The sequence below is a fragment of the Salminus brasiliensis genome, chromosome 8, assembly GCF_030463535.1.
Source record: "Salminus brasiliensis chromosome 8, fSalBra1.hap2, whole genome shotgun sequence".
NCBI classification, from domain to species: domain Eukaryota; kingdom Metazoa; phylum Chordata; class Actinopteri; order Characiformes; family Bryconidae; genus Salminus; species Salminus brasiliensis.
Genome location: NC_132885.1, coordinates 13,651,704 through 13,674,514, shown reverse-complemented (window position 1 = coordinate 13,674,514; position 22,811 = coordinate 13,651,704). Strand labels below are relative to the sequence as shown.

At 41.3% G+C, this 22,811-nt stretch overlaps 1 protein-coding gene across 1 annotated transcript in view; it reads left to right on the top strand.

The window, feature by feature from the left end:
* Nucleotides 1–22,811, top strand: part of fam117bb (family with sequence similarity 117 member Bb) — a 49,510-nt gene that overhangs the window by 1,331 nt on the left and 25,368 nt on the right. The window contains 1 exon segment of the mRNA XM_072685694.1: nt 8,592–8,767. Coding sequence (XP_072541795.1) covers nt 8,592–8,767 — 176 coding nt within the window.

Genomic DNA, 22,811 nt, shown 5'->3' with positions numbered 1-22,811 from the left:
AGAGTCTGCTGGGTGTCTGTTTCTCCTGCATGTATAGAGTAATTCATGCCGACTAGTGAGCGGTTTATTTTACTTTGGTGACTTGTATGCAAATTCTATACAGCAGGGTATCTCTCCTCCAGTCCTGTATCCACATGCCCTTCACAGTCCACCCCCCCCCCCCTCCTCTAACACACCTCCTGCAGCCCAAACAGCCTTTATCTTTGTCTAATGATCAGACTGAGGTGCAGGGGGGGGCTCTGCTGTAATAATTTCTCGAAGTTGCTGGAGCTTAACCTTCAAACCTTCAAGCTACTTGATGAGGGAAATCATCCTGCCCCTTTATTATCCTGCAAGACAACTGAAGACGAAAGCATTAGCATGGCCATCAGGGCATCACTTTAACGGACAGTGGCATTGTCATTTGCATTCATTCATTCTGCCCCCCCCCCCCCCCCCTCCTCCCAATCAGGGATCTGTGGATTATCATCGTCCCCTGCTGTCCTGCCGCTCTGCCCCACGTCTTGTTCATAACTCATATTCTCTTTGCTGGGGCTGCAGTGGGCACAAAGCGATTAGGCCCGAAAGCCCCCATCTGGTCTCATGGTCTGTCTTAGGGGGAGGGGAGGCAGGGGAAGCTCCAGAAATGGGGCACCGGGAGCATGAACTCACAAATGGTGCACCATATTTTGTCTGTAAATGATACTTAACGCTCATCTGGCTCTGAATTTCCTCAGACCGACAGCTTTTTCTTGCAACTGTTGCATGGCCACTTAGAGAAGAGCCATGAGGATAACTAGGCCCACCACATGGCAAGGGAACAGCGTGACCTTGCTGCTGCCTTTAGATTAGGTGAAGCAGTGTGGAGTACAGAGTGGGCCTCTATCTGTTTGTGCCTGGTAGAGGGGTGGTGCATGCATGCAGCTTAACCTCGAAGAGGTTCATGAACTTGCTAATAGGTTTGTTTTTATGGCGACGCAATAAGTTCTGTATTATTCAGTCCTTCAGTTGTAAACCGAGTCTTTCAGAGTGTTTTGCTGTGACTCAGTTTTGTTTACAGTGGTGGTGATGGGAACCATGGGTTGCAATGTCTGATGGAGTAAGGTTAATAACGACAGGACAGTGGTAAAGCAACAGCCTTTTTCCTTGCAGAGCCTTGCATTTGCCCCTCCACCATGCTTGCATTAAAGAAACCATGTTTTGGGGAAAATCTGACCTTAAACTCTATAACTATTTGGACAGAAATATTGGGACGCCTGCTCATTCCTTGTTTCGCCTAAATAAAGTTTATCCTACCTTTATTGGAGTAACTGTCTCTATCCAGGGAAGGAGCATTGCTGTGAGGATTTGATGGCACTCTTATGCAACACTTATAATCAGGATGTTGGACGATCACCACCCCACCTCATTCCCAACTGCCCAACTTCTCCCAAAAGTATTGGATGGAGCACCATCATTCCAGAGAACACCGTTCCAATGTTCCACAGCTCAATGCTGGGAGCTTTATACCCTTCTAGCCCATGACTGGCATTAGTCATGGTGCTAATAGGTTTTTATATACGCTCCAGAGCATCTTATTCTATTGGCAATTCTATTCTACAACCTCACAGGAAGCACCACACAGCTAACAACATGTCATCACTCAGTCTGAGTGTGTGCTGTCTCAGGTGTTGAATGACTGGTGCCACATTTTCTGCTGATGCCAGCATAATAGCAATATGCCATCTCTAGGGCTGTAGCTTTTAGAGTTGTTGTGTCTAGTTCTTTGGACATCTTGTTCTTATTACCACCACTGTGAATCATTCTGACTAGGTACATTTATCTAGAACAAAGCATTTCACACCAAACCACTATGAATGGCTTTGTTTCCAACTTCTTAACTCACTTCTTAAATTAAACAATGGTGGTTTACAAAAAAAACATCATTTTTGTAGAAAAAAAAAACGCAAGTAAAGAACCTCCACCTTAAGGTTCTATACTAATTGGAGGTATGCCCAGACCAAGAGCAGTTGAACAGCCTTTATTTTAATAGTGTTGGCCAAGGAGGCAAAGTTTTATGGATCCCTCACCCAACATTTACACACGTCATTTAGAAGCCTTTCTCCAGGAGGTAATCCATACATTTCCAAATGTTTGACTGCCAATGACGCGGCCAGTCCGTTTGTTTTCCCAAACGGACTGAAAAAAATGATGCTCAGCATGTAGAAGCTCTAAGGGTTCAATACCTGCAGGCCCAACTGTAAACAGGGGAGCAGAACATGCAGGGGATTATTTTAATACCAGCGCTGGGAGATGCGGGTAATTGGGGCCTGTAATGTAAGCAGACATGGCTGATCATGAGGTTGTTTCAGCTGCAGAAGCAGTGCCGGCTCCCTACAGCCACGACTAGAGTGAGGGAAGAATAACTCCCTCAGTTTTTATCTTTGTAGCTAATCAATAGAAGCCCCTGGTACAGTATTAGGACACAGAGCCCTCCACCCTGTGAAATATCTGCTGATTTCTGCATTCATTCCCCCCCCCCTGGCTGCCTTCTCCCTCGTCTCACCTTTTCCATTGTACTCCTGTGAACAATCTGCTCTTGTGCTTGGGAAGTCTAGTAATTTTCCAGATCAACAGGCTTGCCCAAGACCCTTTGAAAGCACTAGCATTTGAAAGAGAGAGTGAGAGGGAGAGTGAGTAAAGGATAAAGAAAGAGGATGAAGGCAAACAAGTCAGGCCAGAGGAGTGAAGGAACTAGACTACTTCCAAGCTTCCAGGCATGAGATCTTTTTTTGCTGACCGTATCTCACAAAGTTCCAAGTAATTGCTGTGGACTGACATTCGCTAACCAGTTTAAAATGGTGTTAATTTGCACATTTCATTTGGAACTGCCATTCATGCAGCATTATGATATGAAATATGGTGTGAATTTAAAACCCACATTATTTTGCAAATATATCACAATACCATGATGTTGTGTTTTGTGAGTACTGCTGTCATTGACATAATGTTCACAATCTATTTATATAGCTAAAACTACACATCAGTAATGATATGTGCCTTAATATTAATGTACCGGTCAATATATCGCCCAGCTCTACACTCTTAAAAATAAAGGTGCTTCAAAGGGTTTCTTTGAGTGATGCCATAGGAGAACCACTTTTGCTCCCTAAAACCAATTCGTAAAAGAGACCCTTCAAATTGGTAAATAACCTTTTCTTCGGGTGAAGCTTTTTTAAGGGTGTTTTCACACACAACACTTTTTAGTCTGGTTCGTTTTCACTTGTGCGATTCGTTCGGGCAGGTGTGAACATGGTAATCGCACTTGGATGCAGACCAAAACAACCACAGCAAACCTTTGAAAGGAGGAGGAGGTCTCAGTCCAGTTCTAAACAAGCTCTGGAAATGATATGTAATTTGAGGTGTATGTGATTTGACCTCAATCCGACCCTGGGGCAACTATAAGATCAACATGCATCAACATGTTTTGCCCAGATAATTATTACAGCTATGAACAAATGCCGTCTCTGTGACAGTCAATAGTGTTGAAGACCGGACTGGTCTTCTGACCAGTAAGCAGAGGGAAACGCTCTTCTGTGGTTTGTTGTGACGCATTTTGGTGCACTTGGATTTTTTCCTTGTTTAAAAGCGAACCAAACCAACAATCCAAGTTTACGAGTAAACGGACCAGAGCAAACTAACTATAGGTGTAAAAATACCTATTGAACTATTGAAAGGCAGTCATCAGCAGCCAGGTTCAACAGGGCCAACAGCACTACTACTCTGTTGGTACAAGTGTCCACTAGCTGTTGTATCTGAGCTGGGGAGCCACGCTTTCCACTGATCATGCTAGCTGCCTAGCAATACTGCATCAGCGACGGTTTTCATAGAGGCAGTGGCTGACTTCACATGTGTCAGAGCAGACAGGCTAGTCTTCACCCTCATAGTGTTTGGGGGGGGGGGGGTCAGTGTTAGTGATTGGGGTCAGTTCACGTGAACAGGTATTGGGTAATTGGCCTAAAAGAACTAAAAGTGGTTCTTCTAGGACCTCCCTTTTTAAGAGCGTACCTTCTAATGATTCTTGAATGGAGCCGCTCAACCCATACAGAGCTTGGAGAAAAGCAAAAAGGCTTAAATGGGGCAAACAGGGCACTCCCTGCTCTCAGGCTGCATACAGGGACTATGGGCAGGCCAGGACTAGATCACACTGGATCCGCACCAAAAGAGCCCAGTTGGAAATCAAGCCAGTACACCCACTTCTCTCTCCTCCGTCAAGTTCTTTCCCAGGTTCTGTTTGTTTGATAGCAGATGTAGAATGTGTTGAGTCTGGTCAGAGATTAATTTTAGTTTTCCAGCCCAAACAGGCAGTTTCATATTTAATTAACTACTGAGGTGATGATGTTGTGATGCTACATAGACCTAAATCACACTCCAGAGAGCTTTTTTTATTTTATTTATTTTTTATTTTTTATATTCTTATATTTTTTTAGAAGTTTGTATTTCACCCTGTATTTCCCACATGTGTTTACAGGTAGGTGTTCTGTTTCTTAGGGGTGTCATAAGTGCCATCAGTTGATTTTAAAGGTTCTTCCTAGCTCTATTCTAAACATCTAAAAACAAAAAGATATAAATAAAAAAAAATATCAAAGAACTCAAAGAACCATTTGTAAAGTATATTCCTAAGGCCTTTCTAAGATAAGACATAAGACACGTTGTACAGCTAGTGACCTAGGATTACATAAGCCCAATATAGAAGATAGACGGTGTATTGAGAACTCTGTGTTCTAGCATCAGACACAATATACTGTATCCTCGGTTTTCACTATCATTCAGCGTAATACGCCTCGTCCCCAAAGGAATTTTGTGGACACGCTCTGTGTGAAGCTTTTGGTTCGTCCTTATCTGTGAATGATTGAACAGGGTGTAGAGGGTGAGGTGAAGGGTAGACACAACATGAGCGGGTACTGAGTGTAGGCCGCAGCTGATAAGAGGTTTTAGCATTCAGAACAGTATCTGCTCATCTCTCACACAAATACATTTACTACCAGCATCCAGTCAGCATCCAACACAGCAGCCATGTCGGCCTGAGCAGCGCTTCCGTTGTGTTTGAGTGTTTTTTTTCCTGGCTTTAACACACCCATGTTAACTCAGGAAGGGTTTGTTAATTTACAGCAAATTTACAGCAAACATTAAGAGTTCCAGCTTAGGAGACCCGGGACCCAGGGCATGAACTTTGTTTAGAGTCACTACGTACTGCTACATGCCACTATGCTAACATTGGCTCTGTTACACCACCAAAAAATATATTCTGTCGATCATGTGCACACTCTAAATATAGACACTGTGATAAAAGCGGGGTTGTGGGCTTCATCTTCTCATTAGGCTGAACGTGATTTTGGCCAGTATTCTGTCAAGCTTATCCAATGGCGCAACAGATTTTACGAAAGAATGCGTTTGTGGGCAGAGCATGGATGAGTCAACTAGCCGATTAGTTTGATCAAGTGTATTAACTCAGGGTAAAAACACCGCTGTGCATGGCTGAGAAACAATGGCTTATGTTTAATTGCTTGTGCCGATCCAGCATTTTCCCCAAAGTTCAGTTTTCAAAGTTTATTGGTCACATGCATAGTTATACACCAGTGAAATGCTAGTTGTACTGTGTAAGAATATATGGTAGAATTGTCAAATATAATAACCTTAAATACGTAAGGTATACAAAATGTATACAGAGATAATAACAAATATATAAGATAATAATAAATGATATATAAACTAAAGTGCAACAAGTGCAAAGTGGATGTGTAACTGAGCAGAAAGTAGTAAGTGATTATGTTCAGTGAAAAGTGTGTGTGTGTGTGGTGTATTTTTTTTTTTTTTTTTTTTTTTTTTTTTTTTTTTTTTTTTTTTTTTTTTTTTTTGGGGGGGGGGCAGGTGCAGTCAACAGTCTAAACAGCCACAGTCCTGGTTAAGAGTCTGAATGGCTTGTGCAAAGAAACTATTGAAGTGAAGATTTATCAGTGTACTCAGGCTTTAGTAGAGCTCAGTAACACTGAGATAAATACCTGATCAGCACAGTGATTTATCAGTGTACTCAGGCTTTAGTAGAGCTCAGTAACACTGAGATAAATACCTGATCAGCACAGTGATTTATCAGTGTACTCAGGCTTTAGCAGAGCTCAGTAACACTGAGATAAATAACTGATCAGCACAGTGATTTATCAGTGTACTCAGGCTTTAGTAAAGCTCAGTAACACTGAGATAAATACCTGATCAGCACAGTGATTTATCAGTCTACTCAGGCTTTAGTAGAGCTCAGTAACACTGAGATAAATAACTGATCAGCACAGTGATTTATCAGTCTACTCATGCTTTAGTAGAGCTCAGTAACACTGAGATAAATAACTGATCAGCACAGTGATTTATCAGTCTACTCAGGCTTTAGTAGAGCTGAGTAACACTGAGATAAATAACTGATCAGTACAGTGATTTATCAGTCTACTCAGGCTTTAGTAGAGCTCAGTAACACTGAGATAAATAACTGATCAGCACAGTGATTTATCAGTCTACTCAGGCTTTAGTAGAGCTCAGTAACACTGAGATAAATAACTGATCAGCACAGTGATTTATCAGTCTACTCAGGCTTTAGTAGAGCTCAGTAACACTGAGATAAATAACTGATCAGCACAGTGATTTATCAGTCTACTCAGGCTTTAGCAGAGCTCAGTAACACTGAGATAAGCAGTATTGTCTCTGTCCGGACAGCTTGCTGGATATGCCGCAAGCAGAGGAGAATGGCACTAATGGAGTGGCACTACTTTTTTCCTGATTAAAGCAAAAGAAAAATCTGTGCTCTTATATATAAACAATATCGTGCAGCCCTGTCTGGCGGCGCTGCAAAGATGTCCAGTGAGATAAACAAAAAACATATTTCTAGTACTTGTACTGTTAGTTTTAATAACACTCAATGATGGTATGCAGAGGTAACCTTTAGAGGAACCATGATTCAGAAGGGAACCTGTCCTCTGGCATGTTGAGCTTATAGTTGCGTCTGTGTGTACGCACACACACTCGCATGCACTTCTGTATTAAAGACGGGAAAATTTTAATTGTGTGAATTGGGAGAAAGGAGAGGAGACTACCTACTTTTAATATGGATGTATGAATAATAAAGGCTGGCAGACACACACACACACACACCCATACACTGTCACACACTGTGTGTGTAGAATAGTCTAATTTCAACACGCTAAAGGCCTTGCAGGCATACTTCAGTTCCCATGTGAGCGCATTAACAAACACCAGCGTTCACATACAGCTGAGAGTGCAGCTCGAGCTGATGGCTTCTCTCTTCACACACACAGCTGGCATGACTTCCTCTGAATTCCTTACAGGTTCCTCCTCTTCAGAAGCCTACTGCTAGCCTCACCACCACTCCCAACACACTCTGCTCTCTGTTTCGAAATGCACAGCAAATGTCCACTTCTGCTTTTGTTGAGTGTCTGATGTCACCTTAGAGTGAAGTCAGGATCCCTGCAGACGGTGAGAAGTTGAGCTCCCTGTTTTGTCTGAGGAGTGTGTGTGTGTGTGTGTGTGTGTGTGTGCGCTCGTTAAGAGTCATGAGCACAAACAAGTTTAATGATTCCCCTCTGATTTGTTTCCCTGGGAGTGGCGGAGAGAAATCAGAAGAGGATAAAACGTGCACGCACACACACACACACACACACACACACACACACACACACACACACACACAGAGGACTGATGCAATCACTGTAGTAAAAGTTCAGCTTTGTGAGAAGATCCTTGTGCTTTAGAGCTGCTCTGAAAGGCCCATATGCTGCATGTTCTGCAGAAGCCCGGCACAAAAACAGCAGGTGCTGCAGCTTCTTTCTTACTGTACTGGAGCAGATTTATATGGAAGAAGAAGAGGGATGGAGGGAGATTGTGTCTGTGTGAGAGAGGGAGCCTGTTGATTGTGTGGTGGAAAGAATGAGAGGGGCCGAGAAAATAGAAGGGAGGAGTGTGGCGGAGGGGTGGGATGGGATGGGAAGGGGTGGGAGGGCAATTACTTGTGGAGTCTAAGTGAATGTAGGTCAAGACACGAGGGCTGCTTCGTCCAAGCCAGTCTGCCACAGCCAATCAGTGCTTAATCAGCTTTGCCTTCATTAAAAGGGCTGCTGGCCACTAGACTAATGCTGTCTCAATCTGCAGAGCTTTACTGCATATCACCAGCAACGCTGCCAGCTATTTACGCTCCAGCCAGCTTCTCCTGAAAGGGTCCAAGTGCACACACACACACACACACACACACACACACACACATGCACACACACACGCACACATGCCCTCATAGGTGTGCGGTCGAACACTCTTGGAGTGTTTTCACAAAGCAAACAGTCCTGATCCCAGTCGACTTTAATGAACTGGCCTCGCTGCACATGTCAGGCTCCTAATACTGACTTCGCTTTCTTTTTTTTTTCTCTCTTCCCCTTTTCCATCTGTTCCTTTTTCTTCCCGCACTGTTTGTCGTCGTTGCACTTCACCCGTCTTTCACCCTCAAACACCCCGCTCCTCCCCCCAATCCTTCCTGCTGTCTCGGTGTCTTCTCTTCTCTCTGGCTGTCTTCTCCACAGAGAGGCCCAGGCTTCCGCTGGCTGGCCCAGTGTGCGGCAGCAGTAGCAGTGGCAGTGGCAGTATCCGCCGCACCTCCTCACTTGACGCCCTCACAGGCCCCTACCTTTCGGGCCACTGGCCCCGGGATGCCACCCACGCCCCCTGTGCTCCCTGCATGAGGGACAAAGCCACCCAGGTGAGAGCCCTGTTTTAATCTCTTCCTCCATCTTCTCTCTCTACCTTTCTAAGTCTCTCCCTCTACCTGCAGACCCCACATTCATTCTGTCAACAAAGCACTTGAGTTTCAGCCTTCAGTCGGTTTCTAAAAGCAAGTCCACTCTAAAACCCTCCTCAGTCACCCAGTACACCATGCAGCTCTTGTTAAATCTGTAGAGACACTTAACTATTCAGTGTCTCTGTGCAGGGAAGGAGCACATTCAGTAGAAGCTTCTTTCAGTTTGTCTGAGTAAAACAAATAATGTCCCACCAGCACATTTTGTGATGTTAGCACTAGAAATAGCATATTGGTATGAATGGGTATTGGTATCAGGTGGATGTCAGCAGAATCAGATATAAAAGAGGGGAAAAAAAACTTTATTCTGTTAAATGCTATTACTAAAGGCTACTGCTAAAGGCTATACATTACTCTCATAGGCTAATACGAAAGGCTATTACTTTACTAAAGGTGATTCCTTTACTCTACTAAATGCTACTGCTAAAGGCTATTACTTTACTAAAGGCTATTACTTTACTCTACTGAAGATTATTACTTTACTCTACTGAAGATTATTACTTTACTCTACTGAAGATTATTACTTTACTCTACTAAAGGCTATTACTTTACTCTACTAAACATTATTACTTTACTAAAGGCTATTACTTCACTCTACTAAAGGCTATTACTTCACTCTACTAAAGGCTATTACTTCACTCTACTAAAGGCTATTACTTTAACTTTACTAAAGGCTATTACTTCACTCTACTAAAGGCTATTACTTCACTCTACTAAAGGCTATTACTTCACTCTACTAAAGGCTATTACTTTAACTCTACTAAAGGCTATTACTTTAACTCTACTAAAGGCTATTACTTTACTAAAGGCTATTACTTCACTCTACTAAAGGCTATTACTTCACTCTACTAAAGGCTATTACTTCACTCTACTAAAGGCTATTACTTCACTCTACTAAAGGCTATTACTTTAACTCTACTAAAGGCTATTACTTTAACTCTACTAAAGGCTATTACTTCACTCTACTAAAGGCTATTACTTCACTCTACTAAAGGCTATTACTTTAACTCTACTAAAGGCTATTACTTTAACTCTACTAAAGGCTATTACTTTACTCTACTAAAGGCTATTACTTCACTCTACTAAAGGCTATTTCTTTAACTCTACTAAAGATTATTACTTTTACTCTACTAAAGATTATTACTTTTACTCTACTAAAGGCTATTACTTTTACTCTACTAAAGGTGATTCAGCCTTCAGTCGGTTTCTAAAAGCAAGTCCACTCTAAAACCCTCCTCAGTCACCCAGTACACCATGCAGCTCTTGTTAAATCTGTAGAGACACTTAACTATTCAGTGTCTCTGTGCAGGGAAGGAGCACATTCAGTAGAAGCTTCCTTCAGTTTGTCTGAGTAAAACAAATAATGTCCCACCAGCACATTTTGTGATGTTAGCACTAGAAATAGCATATTGGTATGAATGGGTATTGGTATCAGGTGGATGTCAGCAGAATCAGATATTAAAGAGGGGAAAAAAAACTTTATTCTGTTAAATGCTATTACTAAAGGCTACTGCTAAAGGCTATACATTACTCTCATAGGCTAATACGAAAGGCTATTACTTTACTAAAGGTGATTCCTTTACTCTACTAAATGCTACTGCTAAAGGCTATTACTTTACTAAAGGCTATTACTTTTACTCTACTGAAGATTATTACTTTACTCTACTGAAGATTATTACTTTACTCTACTGAAGATTATTACTTTACTCTACTGAAGATTATTACTTTACTTTACTAAAGGCTATTACTTTACTCTACTGAAGATTATTACTTTACTCTACTAAAGGCTATTACTTCACTCTACTAAAGGCTATTACTTTACTCTACTAAAGGCTATTACTTTACTAAAGGCTATTACTTTTACTCTACTAAAGATTATTACTTTACTCTACTAAAGATTATTACTTTACTCTACTAAAGATTATTACTTTACTCTACTGAAGATTATTACTTTACTCTACTGAAGATTATTACTTTACTCTACTAAAGGCTATTACTTTACTCTACTAAACATTATTACTTTACTACAGACTATTACTTTACTCTACTAAACATTATTACTTTACTACAGACTATTACTTTACTCTACTAAACATTATTACTTTACTAAAGGCTATTACTTTAACTCTACTAAAGGCTATTACTTTACTCTACTAAAGGCTATTACTTTACTCTACTAAAGGCTATTACTTTACTCTACTAAAGGCTATTACTTCACTCTACTAAAGGCTATTACTTTAACTCTACTGAAGGCTATTACTTCACTCTACTAAAGGCTATTACTTCACTCTACTAAAGGCTATTACTTCACTCTACTAAAGGCTATTACTTTAACTCTACTAAAGGCTATTACTTTAACTCTACTAAAGGCTATTACTTTAACTCTACTAAAGGCTATTACTTTAACTCTACTAAAGGCTATTACTTTAACTCTACTAAAGGCTATTACTTTAACTCTACTAAGGGCTATTACTTTAACTCTACTAAAGGCTATTACTTTAACTCTACTAAAGGCTATTTCTTTTACTCTACTAAAGGCTATTACTTTTACTCTACTAAAGGTGATTCAGCCTTCAGTCGGTTTCTAAAAGCAAGTCCACTCTAAAACCCTCCTCAGTCACCCAGTACACCATGCAGCTCTTGTTAAATCTGTAGAGACACTTAACTATTCAGTGTCTCTGTGCAGGGAAGGAGCACATTCAGTAGAAGCTTCCTTCAGTTTGTCTGAGTAAAACAAATAATGTCCCACCAGCACATTTTGTGATGTTAGCACTAGAAATAGCATATTGGTATGAATGGGTATTGGTATCAGGTGGATGTCAGCAGAATCAGATATTAAAGAGGGGAAAAAAAACTTTATTCTGTTAAATGCTATTACTAAAGGCTACTGCTAAAGGCTATACATTACTCTCATAGGCTAATACGAAAGGCTATTACTTTACTAAAGGTGATTCCTTTACTCTACTAAATGCTACTGCTAAAGGCTATTACTTTACTAAAGGCTATTACTTTACTCTACTGAAGATTATTACTTTACTCTACTAAAGATTATTACTTTACTCTACTAAACATTATTACTTTACTACAGACTATTACTTTACTCTACTAAACATTATTACTTTACTACAGACTATTACTTTACTCTACTGAAGACTATTACTCTACTAAAGGCTATTACTTTACTCTACTAAAGGCTATTACTTTACTCTACTAAAGGCTATTACTTTACTAAAGGCTATTTCTTTAACTCTACTAAAGATTATTACTTTTACTCTACTAAAGGCTATTACTTCACTCTACTAAAGGCTATTACTTTACTCTACTAAAGGCTATTACTTCACTCTACTAAAGGCTATTACTTCACTCTACTAAAGGCTATTACTTTTACTCTACTAAAGGCTATTACTTCACTCTACTAAAGGCTATTACTTTACTAAAGGCTATTACTTCACTCTACTAAAGGCTATTACTTCACTCTACTAAAGGCTATTACTTCACTCTACTAAAGGCTATTACTTCACTCTACTAAAGGCTATTACTTCACTCTACTAAAGGCTATTACTTCAACTCTACTAAAGGCTATTACTTCAACTCTACTAAAGGCTATTACTTCAACTCTACTAAAGGCTATTACTTCAACTCTACTAAAGGCTATTACTTCACTCTACTAAAGGCTATTACTTTACTAAAGGCTATTACTTCACTCTACTAAAGGCTATTACTTCACTCTACTAAAGGCTATTACTTCACTCTACTAAAGGCTATTACTTCACTCTACTAAAGGCTATTACTTCACTCTACTAAAGGCTATTACTTCACTCTACTAAAGGCTATTACTTCAACTCTACTAAAGGCTATTACTTCAACTCTACTAAAGGCTATTACTTCAACTCTACTAAAGGCTATTACTTCACTCTACTAAAGGCTATTTCTTTAACTCTACTAAAGATTATTACTTTTACTCTACTAAAGGCTATTACTTTTACTCTACTAAAGGCTATTACTTCACTCTACTAAAGGCTATTACTTCACTCTACTAAAGGCTATTACTTCACTCTACTAAAGGCTATTACTTCACTCTACTAAAGGCTATTACTTCACTCTACTAAAGGCTATTACTTCAACTCTACTAAAGGCTATTACTTCACTCTACTAAAGGCTATTACTTCACTCTACTAAAGGCTATTACTTTACTCTACTAAAGGCTATTACTTTACTCTACTAAAGGCTATTACTTTAACTCTACTAAAGGCTATTTCTTTAACTCTACTAAAGGCTATTTCTTTAACTCTACTAAAGGCTATTTCTTTAACTCTACTAAAGGCTATTACTTCACTCTACTAAAGGCTATTACTTCACTCTACTAAAGGCTATTTCTTTAACTCTACTAAAGGCTATTTCTTTAACTCTACTAAAGGCTATTACTTTAACTCTACTAAAGGTGATTCCTTTAACTCTACTAAAGGTGATTCCTTTACTCTACTAAAGGCTATTACTTCACTCTACTAAAGATTATTACTTCACTCTACTAAAGATTATTACTTCACTCTACTAAAGGCTATTTCTTTAACTCTACTAAAGATTATTACTTTAACTCTACTAAAGATTATTACTTTAACTCTACTAAAGATTATTACTTTAACTCTACTAAAGATTATTACTTTAACTCTACTAAAGGCTATTACTTTACTCTACTAAAGGCTATTACCTTACTCTACTAAAGGCTATTACTTTACCCTGCTAAAGCAGATTTCTTTACTCTGATAGGTTAATGCTAAAGGTTATTACTTTAGTCTACTGAGGGATTTTGCCTAACTCTGAAGGCTACTACTAAATGTTTTTACTTGACCCTACTTGACCCTACTATTATTTTTTTAGTGGCAAGGCCACTGCTAAAGGCTGTTGGTTTCAGCATGGATATTAAACATCCCACACACAAATTCAGACTAGTGTTCACATGTGTCAGAATACAGACTCATTCACTTGGATATTTGATCAGCTGTACCACACGTACATTGTGAACATCCAGTGGACCTTCAGTGATACAAGCATGGTGCCTACGCACCCTGATAGACATGACCGCTGAGGATAAATTCTGGAGAATCAAGGCATCTTAGCCAAGTCCAAACCAAACCCAGGAACAAACTCGGACTACACTAGATGTAAAGTGGCCTGTAATTACCTTTGATGCCACTGACCCATAATTCTGGTCCAATAATCAAGCCTCCATCCCATATAACTATTAATGCAAAGCGCATGCCTCTGAAACTACTCGCAGACCTCACCGCTGGACCACACAGGTGAGCAGATGTAAACACGTGCTGGTTTCCTCTCTGAACGGCTCCTACCAGTGATTACTGAGAGCTTTTCATGTGGTTTTCCTGCATGCTTCAGTCTCTGTGTGGGGCACTGCATTACCCAGTCCTTAAGTTGAGCGTGATGTGGAAGGAACACGTGTGTTTGTACACGAGGCAAGATCTTGATCTTTTATAGGTTTGACACAGTTTCTCAGATGTCTTTGCGAGTGCAGTTTTCCAGTTTTCCATATTTGAGCATTTCTATTTTGTTTTTAATTGCATGGTAAATAACAAGAGCGTTGACCAGCTGGACAGATAAACATGGAGTGTGTGCGTGTGTGAATGTGTGTGTTCGGAGAAAGAAGGGAGGAAGCCTCTCCCTGGCTTACTGAGAGATGAGCGGAAACTGAAGCATATTTCTGGTAAAGACAGACACTGGCCGCCATCGCAGCCTCATTCTTTCCCTACGCCTCGTCTTTTTCCAGCAGTTTCCCGGTTCCAGTATACACCTGAGCTTACACTACAGCTTACGCCCTTAAACCCTTACTCTTTCTTATAGCTATTTACACATTAGGTTCATACAGCCAGTTCGTTCTGCTGATACGACCTCACTTGTTTTATAATATATACTTTATTAAATAAACAAAATTTAAAAAAGGGTTCCTTAAAGGTTCTTCAGAAAAGACCATTTACATTTGAATGCTTTAGATAGTTCTTTGCCTGGTTAAATCCTGGCCCTTCTTTATGATGGGGAAACCTCTTGTAGGTGGCTCTCTTATATACCCTTTTTAAAGATGGTTCTTTATGGCACCAAATAGTTTCACTATTGCTACAAGAAACCTTTTCAGTACTATATATAGAACCCTTTTTGCTAAGTGCACATTTTAAAAAGCAGGCTTTTCAGTGATTATTGAAGTTTGAATAGTTTAATGCTTCTTCTACAAATACAGTGTATAATAATTGACTTATCATACATGGTACTTTAAATATCCACTTAGACATGGTTCTAAACAGCATTAGAAAAGTTTTCTTATTGATTATTGTTCAGTACTGTACAGCAGAGGTTCTCAAACTGGTCCTCAGGGATCACCAGATGGTCTACAGTTGTGCTGTACATGAATGTGTTGCGAGTTCGGTTGGAATGAAAATCTGGATCGTCCGGAGGTCCCTTTAGGAACAGTTGCTGCATGGAACCTTTTTGCTAAGAGTGCAGTTAAAGAAGATGTTCTTTAAGGGTTCTTGAGTAAAAGCAACAGGAACATTTTAGCAAACTCTTTTATTATTCAAATTGTTCTATATTGCGCAAAAAAAGTGATTAAGGGACCACTCATTAACAAGGGACCCTTGTTGATGAGAGTAGTTACCGAATAATGTGTAGTAGCATTATAAAGGTGTTGACTGAGTAATAAGCCTGCAGTTGAGTTGGTTGGTTAGGTGCTGACTTCAGGACGAGTATATTTGCGGGCATGAAGGGCTTCCTTGTACCACATTGCACATTGTTTGTTGTCCAAAACAAAGCTCAGAGACTTGGACAGGATGTGATATTAGAGCTGTGTTTTTGATCAAATAAACCTAATCACTTTAACCACAAAGTGTAGCACGCATGTCACAGCACTGCTGATTATGGGCTCTGGGTCTCAAGGGCCCTCTGTTATTGTCCAAAGTGTTTGTTTGAATGTGTTTGTGTGTGTGTGTGTGCTCGCATATGTGTGTGCACACACTTTGCTTCCTCTGGAGATCCCAGGCCTCCACCCAGCACTCTCTTTCTCTTTCTCTCTCTATGTCAGCAGCCTGTCTCACAATAAGTGCAAAAAACACAGGAACTGGGCGAGCGAGCTGGAGGAGAATGTGGAATTTGGATGGAATTTGCAGAGCTCTGTCTGTCTGACTCTCTCTCTCTCTCTCTCTCTCTCTCTCTCTCTCTCTCTCTCTCACTCTCTCTCTACCGCTGCAGCATCTCGCCAAAATAACCAGATCTTGAATCGTTGGGGTAGTGTGAGTTGCCATGGAGCTGAGCTCACACCTAGTGACCAAACAACAACACAGAATGGAGCCTTCGCTTCTCGCCTCCGCCTCCGCCTCCCGCTCTGTGGAGGGAAATATGCGGCCACAGACATACCTCGCTCCAGCCAGCCACTATCAATATGTCCAATATGGGTTGATTTTTATAATAAAGCAAATACATACCACCCCGTGACTGCCACATGACCGCTTTCAGGATGTGTGCCTTGGCATGCTGTAACAGTGAGGCTTAGTTTGTTAAAGGCTGTGTAGCACATGACTTAGTTATAGTACCCCGGCTTGTTACTTATGTTTCATGCTTTGTCTCTGCCTTTGTCTGGAAACCATGAGAAAGTGTAGCAAAGGGAAGTTGAGATGAGCTTTACACGAGCCTCTTTGCCACAGAGAACCATAATTACGCCAGTACCGAAACCTGATCAGACTTGCGCACTGAGGACTGTTAAGAATAGGCCTCCGAAAAAGAAACGTTCAGAAGTTACTCATTTAGGAGAAATGAGCATGCTGAAATTACATCAGCCTTCGCCCTCAGGGAAAAGCCCAGATCCCTGGAAACAGGTGAGATTTTGGTGGATGTTTTCGTGGGTTCATTCACATGCTACAAAAGGCTCTGTCTGAGCAGCACACTGGCCCTGTGTGTTTATGTGGGTTACTGAGCGAGACTGTAACTCTTTTCCCAGTGTGAGGAAGGGTTACGAGCGAGAGCACAGTCACAGACATCACGCTTGTGGTATTGTGCGGAATTTCTTTGAGTACTTCTATCAGAATGGTTCAGTTGTGTATGAGCTGTGGAATACTTTGAATAAGGCCGACGGGCAGATTGTCCAATAGGAGACGGATTGTCCAACAGGGGCAGAGGTGGCTCAGTGGTTAGAGCACTGGGTTGTTTGTTCAATTCCCAGGTCCAAGTAAGCTTCCACTGTTGGGCCACTGAACAAAGCTCTTAATCTCTCTCTGCTCCAGGGGTGCTGCATCCTCAACCCCTTGGCCCGCTGGAGTTGTCTGGGTAAAAATCCTGCTTTGTGAAATACAGTGAACTGTGCAAAAGTCAAAGCGCCTTTTGTTCCTGTAGTTTCCAGTTATTTATTTCTCTGGTGATATTTCTGAGGAGATTTTAGTGAGGATATTAAATAATCCACTTGCATATAGAAGGGGAAGGTCAAAGGAAAATTAGTGGTGGGGGGGGGGGTGATTGGAGATATGGGGAAGTGGGGCTTTACTGTGCAAGATCCTAGTAAATCACCAAAACGTACCCTCTCAGATAAACCACACTTGCAGCTTTCATTTTTGGGAGAGAAAAGATCAAGAAAATGAGTCTGAACAGAAAGCAGGAAATTGACAAACAAGGATAGTTTCAAATCAAACTATTAAGCCACTGGTAGCTCTGAACTACAGACTGATCACCCCAGAGTCCAGATCTCTGCGTTCTTGAATGTGTTTGGGGTTACTTGGGATCAAGAGAAGCAGCTAATGCTCCTCCTGTTTCTTCAGCTGTTTAAGATTCTTAAGATCTTCCTGCTGCAGCAAAAATGAATAGCTTGTACTTAATGGTGGTTTTGACTGGAAATGAAATGATGAGTGGTCTCTCACTGAATACCCAGTTCAGTATAGTATAGTCTTGTGAACTTGCCTGATTTCCGGGACCTTTCGAGGTTAAATATGCACACAGCAGACTGGAATTCCCTCGCCTTTGTCAACACACCATAAAAAAAAAAATTACGTTCTGTTCTCAACTACACCAGCAGCCCCGTGTACCTGAGGGGAATGAAAAGAATCTGTCTTTTGACAAGACCATGTCCCGCACAGTGTCTGTTCCCTGTACCCCTCTGTCCCCCTGCCAGCTTTGTTGCTTTTTAACAAGAAAGAGCTTTTTGTCATGCTAATCCCGCCCCCCCCCCTTCACTGATGGTCTGAAAATCGCAGCTATTTTCTAACGCTAGTATGTGGCCTGCGGTGAATTTCAGCCCCTCTCAGGCTGACCGACTCTTTCTGTGCTGCCCGCAGAAAGTGAGCTGCGTGTGAATTATGGTTCTGCTGAGGGGAAATCTATCCATAGGAGCAGAGCTGGCCATAGCAGAGCTGGAGCGGGCTTTAATAGTGGAATTATGCATGGAGAGCTTCGTTCTCTGGTGCCTGGCTTTCATCTCGGCCTTTAATCTCATTTCTAGGCAGCAGCTGCTGTTCAGGTTGAGCTCTTGTTCAGCCAAGAGCATGGAAACTCCACTCAGACGTAGTGAAGCCAAACTTCCAGAATGTTGTTCTGTGCTGCTTCAGTTTTTGAAAAGGTTCTTCTCTGCTTCAGCTGTTTTAAAATGCTGTGTGGGACAGTGGGTTACAGGGTTGTCCGCAGCAAGATGCACTGAGATCAGGTTTTCCCTTCCTATACTGATATCTGATCCTCACATATCTGCCGATACGGAGTACCAGTATGGATGCCAACTCTACCTTAGCTAACTGCTCGAAAAGTTCTGATGTTTACAGCCTGGAAGGCCTGTAAAGGTAGAGGGTGAAGTGATTACAGCTAAATATAGGGGAATCCTGGAGAACATTCCGATTCAGACAGCAAGAGAAAGACTTGATTTATGTGCCAGCGAGACAATGACCCAAATCATACAGCGCAAGCCACACAGAAATGGTTCAAAGACAACAAGGTGAGAGTCCAGACCTCAGTCTAGTAAGAAATGTGGCAACCCGACAGGGCTTGAGAAGTTTGGCAAAGAGGAATGGAGTAAAATTGCAGTGTCCAGCTGTGCAAGCCTGATCCTGAAGCCGGAGACCTATCCACACACACTCCTGCATCTCATGAAGGTGCATCTACACAATACTACTTGAAGGGGGTGAATATTAATGCAATTCTATATAAATCATTGACTTCACATAGTAGACATTCTTGTTACAAAAAGCCAAATTATATTGACAATTATTCTATTCATAAAAGCAAAAATCTCCAAGGGGGGTGGATACTTTTAATAGGCCCTGTATGTGCTTTCTGATCAATACATATAAATATAAAGAACACATAATTAATATACAGAACTTCAGCTCATGACTATTGTGCTGTTTTCTTTTCATGACAGTAATGGGTGTGTTTAGCTTTCAGTTGAGGTGTTTTTCTTCCTCTTGTTCTCTATCTGTGCTTTTCTTCCACCCCATTAGAGCCTGGCATGTTTTATTATGCGCCAAATTTTCATGACTTTCCTCCTAAGTTTCCACTTGCAGACAGGCGTTACATCATCACAGAGCCGAGGCCTCTCCCCATGACCTGGGCTTCAAAGCAGGCCTAAACCCAGCACCCCCTGCACATAAAGAGCCCTTTGTCTCACCATTAATCTACTCCCTGCACAGACCAACTGTAACTTCACCCTGCTTGCAGACACACACACACACACACACACACACACACACACACACATATATGTATATATACACACACACATATTTACATGCATGTGATACATATATATATACACATGTGCATTCACTTTTACTTCTCTCTTTGGAGTTTGGGGTTCTACAGGAGCATAGACTGTAGGTCATTTTAGTCTGCCAGTGTTCCCCAAGTGGCACAATGTGTGTAATGGGATCTGTAGTTTAGCAGAAGATAAGCATTGGAGGAATGTCCACTAGGAACACAGACAGACAGTGGCCTAATCAGAAATGTGCAGTACTATAGGAATATAGGCTACTTTCAGTCATTATGGTCAGTACATGAATGTGCTTGTTCGAACAGTGGCACAATGTATAAAATCTGGTTGGCAGCCTGGCAGTAACTTTTGAAGGAGTGTCCACTGTAAATGTATGTGTACTTGAGTTAAGCCGGTATACCTTTTGGATTTTAAAAATGATGGACAGTATTTCAAAATAACATGTATTAAGTGTAAAACCTAAGATTAGTCTCACAGTAGCTGCACGTTTAGCAAAGTGCTCAAGTTATTCAAGGCCTCAAACAAACCTTTATAAACCTGTCTGTTAAACGTGCCTCAAAACAGCCGTAGACAGAGATGGAAAAGCTTTCCCCAAGCACGTCTATCTGAAAATGTAGCTCCTCTATCCCTACGTGGTTCCCATGGATGTTTTGTGCTGGTTAAACTAGCGTTAGTTCAGTTATGTACCACAGATCAGTGACGATCAGGACACGTTCAATATCTGCAGTGAAGTTACTCATAAAATGCTTCACTCAAATTTGTGCTCTCAGACATGAAGCTTTACCCTCTAAATGTGTGTATTTTGAGCCTCACTTAGCAGGTAACTTGTCAGCTTTCTGGCCTTTCAACACCAGTAATTCAATCTGAGCCATTATTGTTTAAAATGTATAAGTGGGGTTTCTGTCAGCCAGACATGAGCATGTTCTGTGGTGCTCAGGATGTTATCCTGCGAACTAAGCTAATGCTAACCAGCTTCTCTCTCCTGTTTTTGACTGGATTTCGGTGGTCAAGGTGGTTGAAAAACTGGTCTAGATCTAGATGAAACCACCCTATGCTGGTCAGCTAGTTGGTTGCTCCTGCTGGTCATGTTGGTCAACCAGCTTGGTCAGGTTAATCATGGCTGGTTTAGACCAATTTAACCATCAAACTCAAACAAAAACATACCTGTGCTGGTCAACCAGCTTGTGCTGGCCAGGCTGTTTTTTCCCCAGCAGCGGTCAGACTGATGTATTGGTCTTTTGGTTTTGAAATGGAGCAGAATGGGATGGCATGGAAGCCACGTAAACGTACAATCATCTGTGCTAATTACACCACTCTCCCCACCCCCGGTAATACATGAGGGTGGGATAGTAATAGTTTATTCATACTGTCAAATATTACCACGGTAAAGTAGATACCTCCCAACCCTAATGTGACTACACACCTACTGTCTTCTTTCTATATTGAGCCAGAATCAGAAATGCAGTGTTCTACAGGACTATGAGTAGTTTAAGCTATGTGTAGTGTCCACATGGGTGCACATGTTCCTGCAGTGGCTGAAAGTATGAGTTTTGGTCAGTAGCCCAGTGAGTGCACAGAGCATAGATAGAGGGTCACTCCACAAAGCATGGCGCAGCTGCAGACCCACTCCCCATAAAACAAGTGACAGCGATTTCTGTGTGCGTGTGTGAGGATGAACGGTATGAGTGCATGTATGTCACCCTGTCTCCTGTCAGTCGGGCTTCTGGCACGGCTAGAAGCCAGATGCTGCCCCCCTGCTCTGTGCAGTGTGTGTCGCTGTGCAGTCTCCACAGCTGCTGAACAGAGCGGCGTTGTGAGCTTGCCTGGGCAGCCGTGCTGGAAACCTTAAACTGGTGGGAAGAAGGAAGTGACCGCTGGCACTGGGCCTGAGCTCCCAAAGCTCTGAGAGGCGGTCAGGAGTGCGCTGGACCAGTGCTAGACCCTGCACAACAGAGCCAGTCATAGTTCCTCACTGCTGCAGAGCAGCAATGCTGAAAGAGGAGCCTACTGAAGGGTACGCGCGCACACATGCAAAAAGGACAGCAGCAGTCATAGAGAAGTGGACAGGGGGTGTTTATTAGCATATATCATCTGCAGGCCACTGTGTGAGCAGACGGGCATGTCCTGGTCAGCATTTGAACTCTTGCTAGGTGTGAAGTGAGGTTGGGTAGTGGGGGAGAGAAGGATGGATGGCGTGGAATTAACTTGGATAAACAGAGTTATGTTTATCCAAGAGAGCTATGTGGGATGGTCTGCTGTATGGAATATATATTGACAAAATACTGGGACAAATGCTCATTCCTATGTAGAATCATTTCCTTTACAAAAGAGGCCTTTATTTTAGCAGTGTACCGTAAAGAGTTTTGCAGCAACACTCTTAATATAGTAAAAACCTTGTGCCTCAGTTCACTTTCTGACATAATGTGAATCTGGCAGTTGTTCTTTACATTGTTTAGAATTTCATGATGATTGGACTAATAGAATGACTCTTTACATTGACTTCCATTGAATGTTAAGAAGGCCTTGAGAGATGCATTTTCATGATAAATGACATTATATGTCCCACTATTTATTTATTCATTTATTTATTTTTATCATATTGTGGACATTATTTGTGAACAGTACTTATAACATAAAGACAAAGTATGCTTCTTTGGAAAATGGCATAATTAGTTACTCTACATTTAGTGCAGTACAGTGTGTGAAATGGTGAAAACAATGATTTGTACTCAGTTTCTAATAATAGTGTTTGTCAAAGTATCCCAATCTAACATTTTAATATATTACCCACCCTGAAGGCCTGTTTGTGTGTGCGCTCCTGTGCACTGCTTTTTACCAGTTTCATGGCAAAAAAACTTTGGCAAGTAGTTGCCTGTTCTTCCCACTGTGACAACAATCAGACTTTCAGAGGAAGACAAGGTCACTGGGCTGAAAAAGAAAATCCTCAAGCGTCTGCCGACACTGCATTTCACAGCGACTGGTAAGCAATTCTAAACTACTTGCTTTAGAAGCCGTTGGCTTCTTTGAAATGGGCAGTTATGGTGAAATGTATAGTGTATTCTTATTTAATATAGCCACCTGACCAGAGTAATGTACATTACACTTGTGCAGTTTTGAGCCATGGTTGTCAACTGGCTGTATCGAGGTTCATCCATTAATCTTAACAAGTACCACTTATATAAGGAAACAGTCTGACCCTTAAAGCCT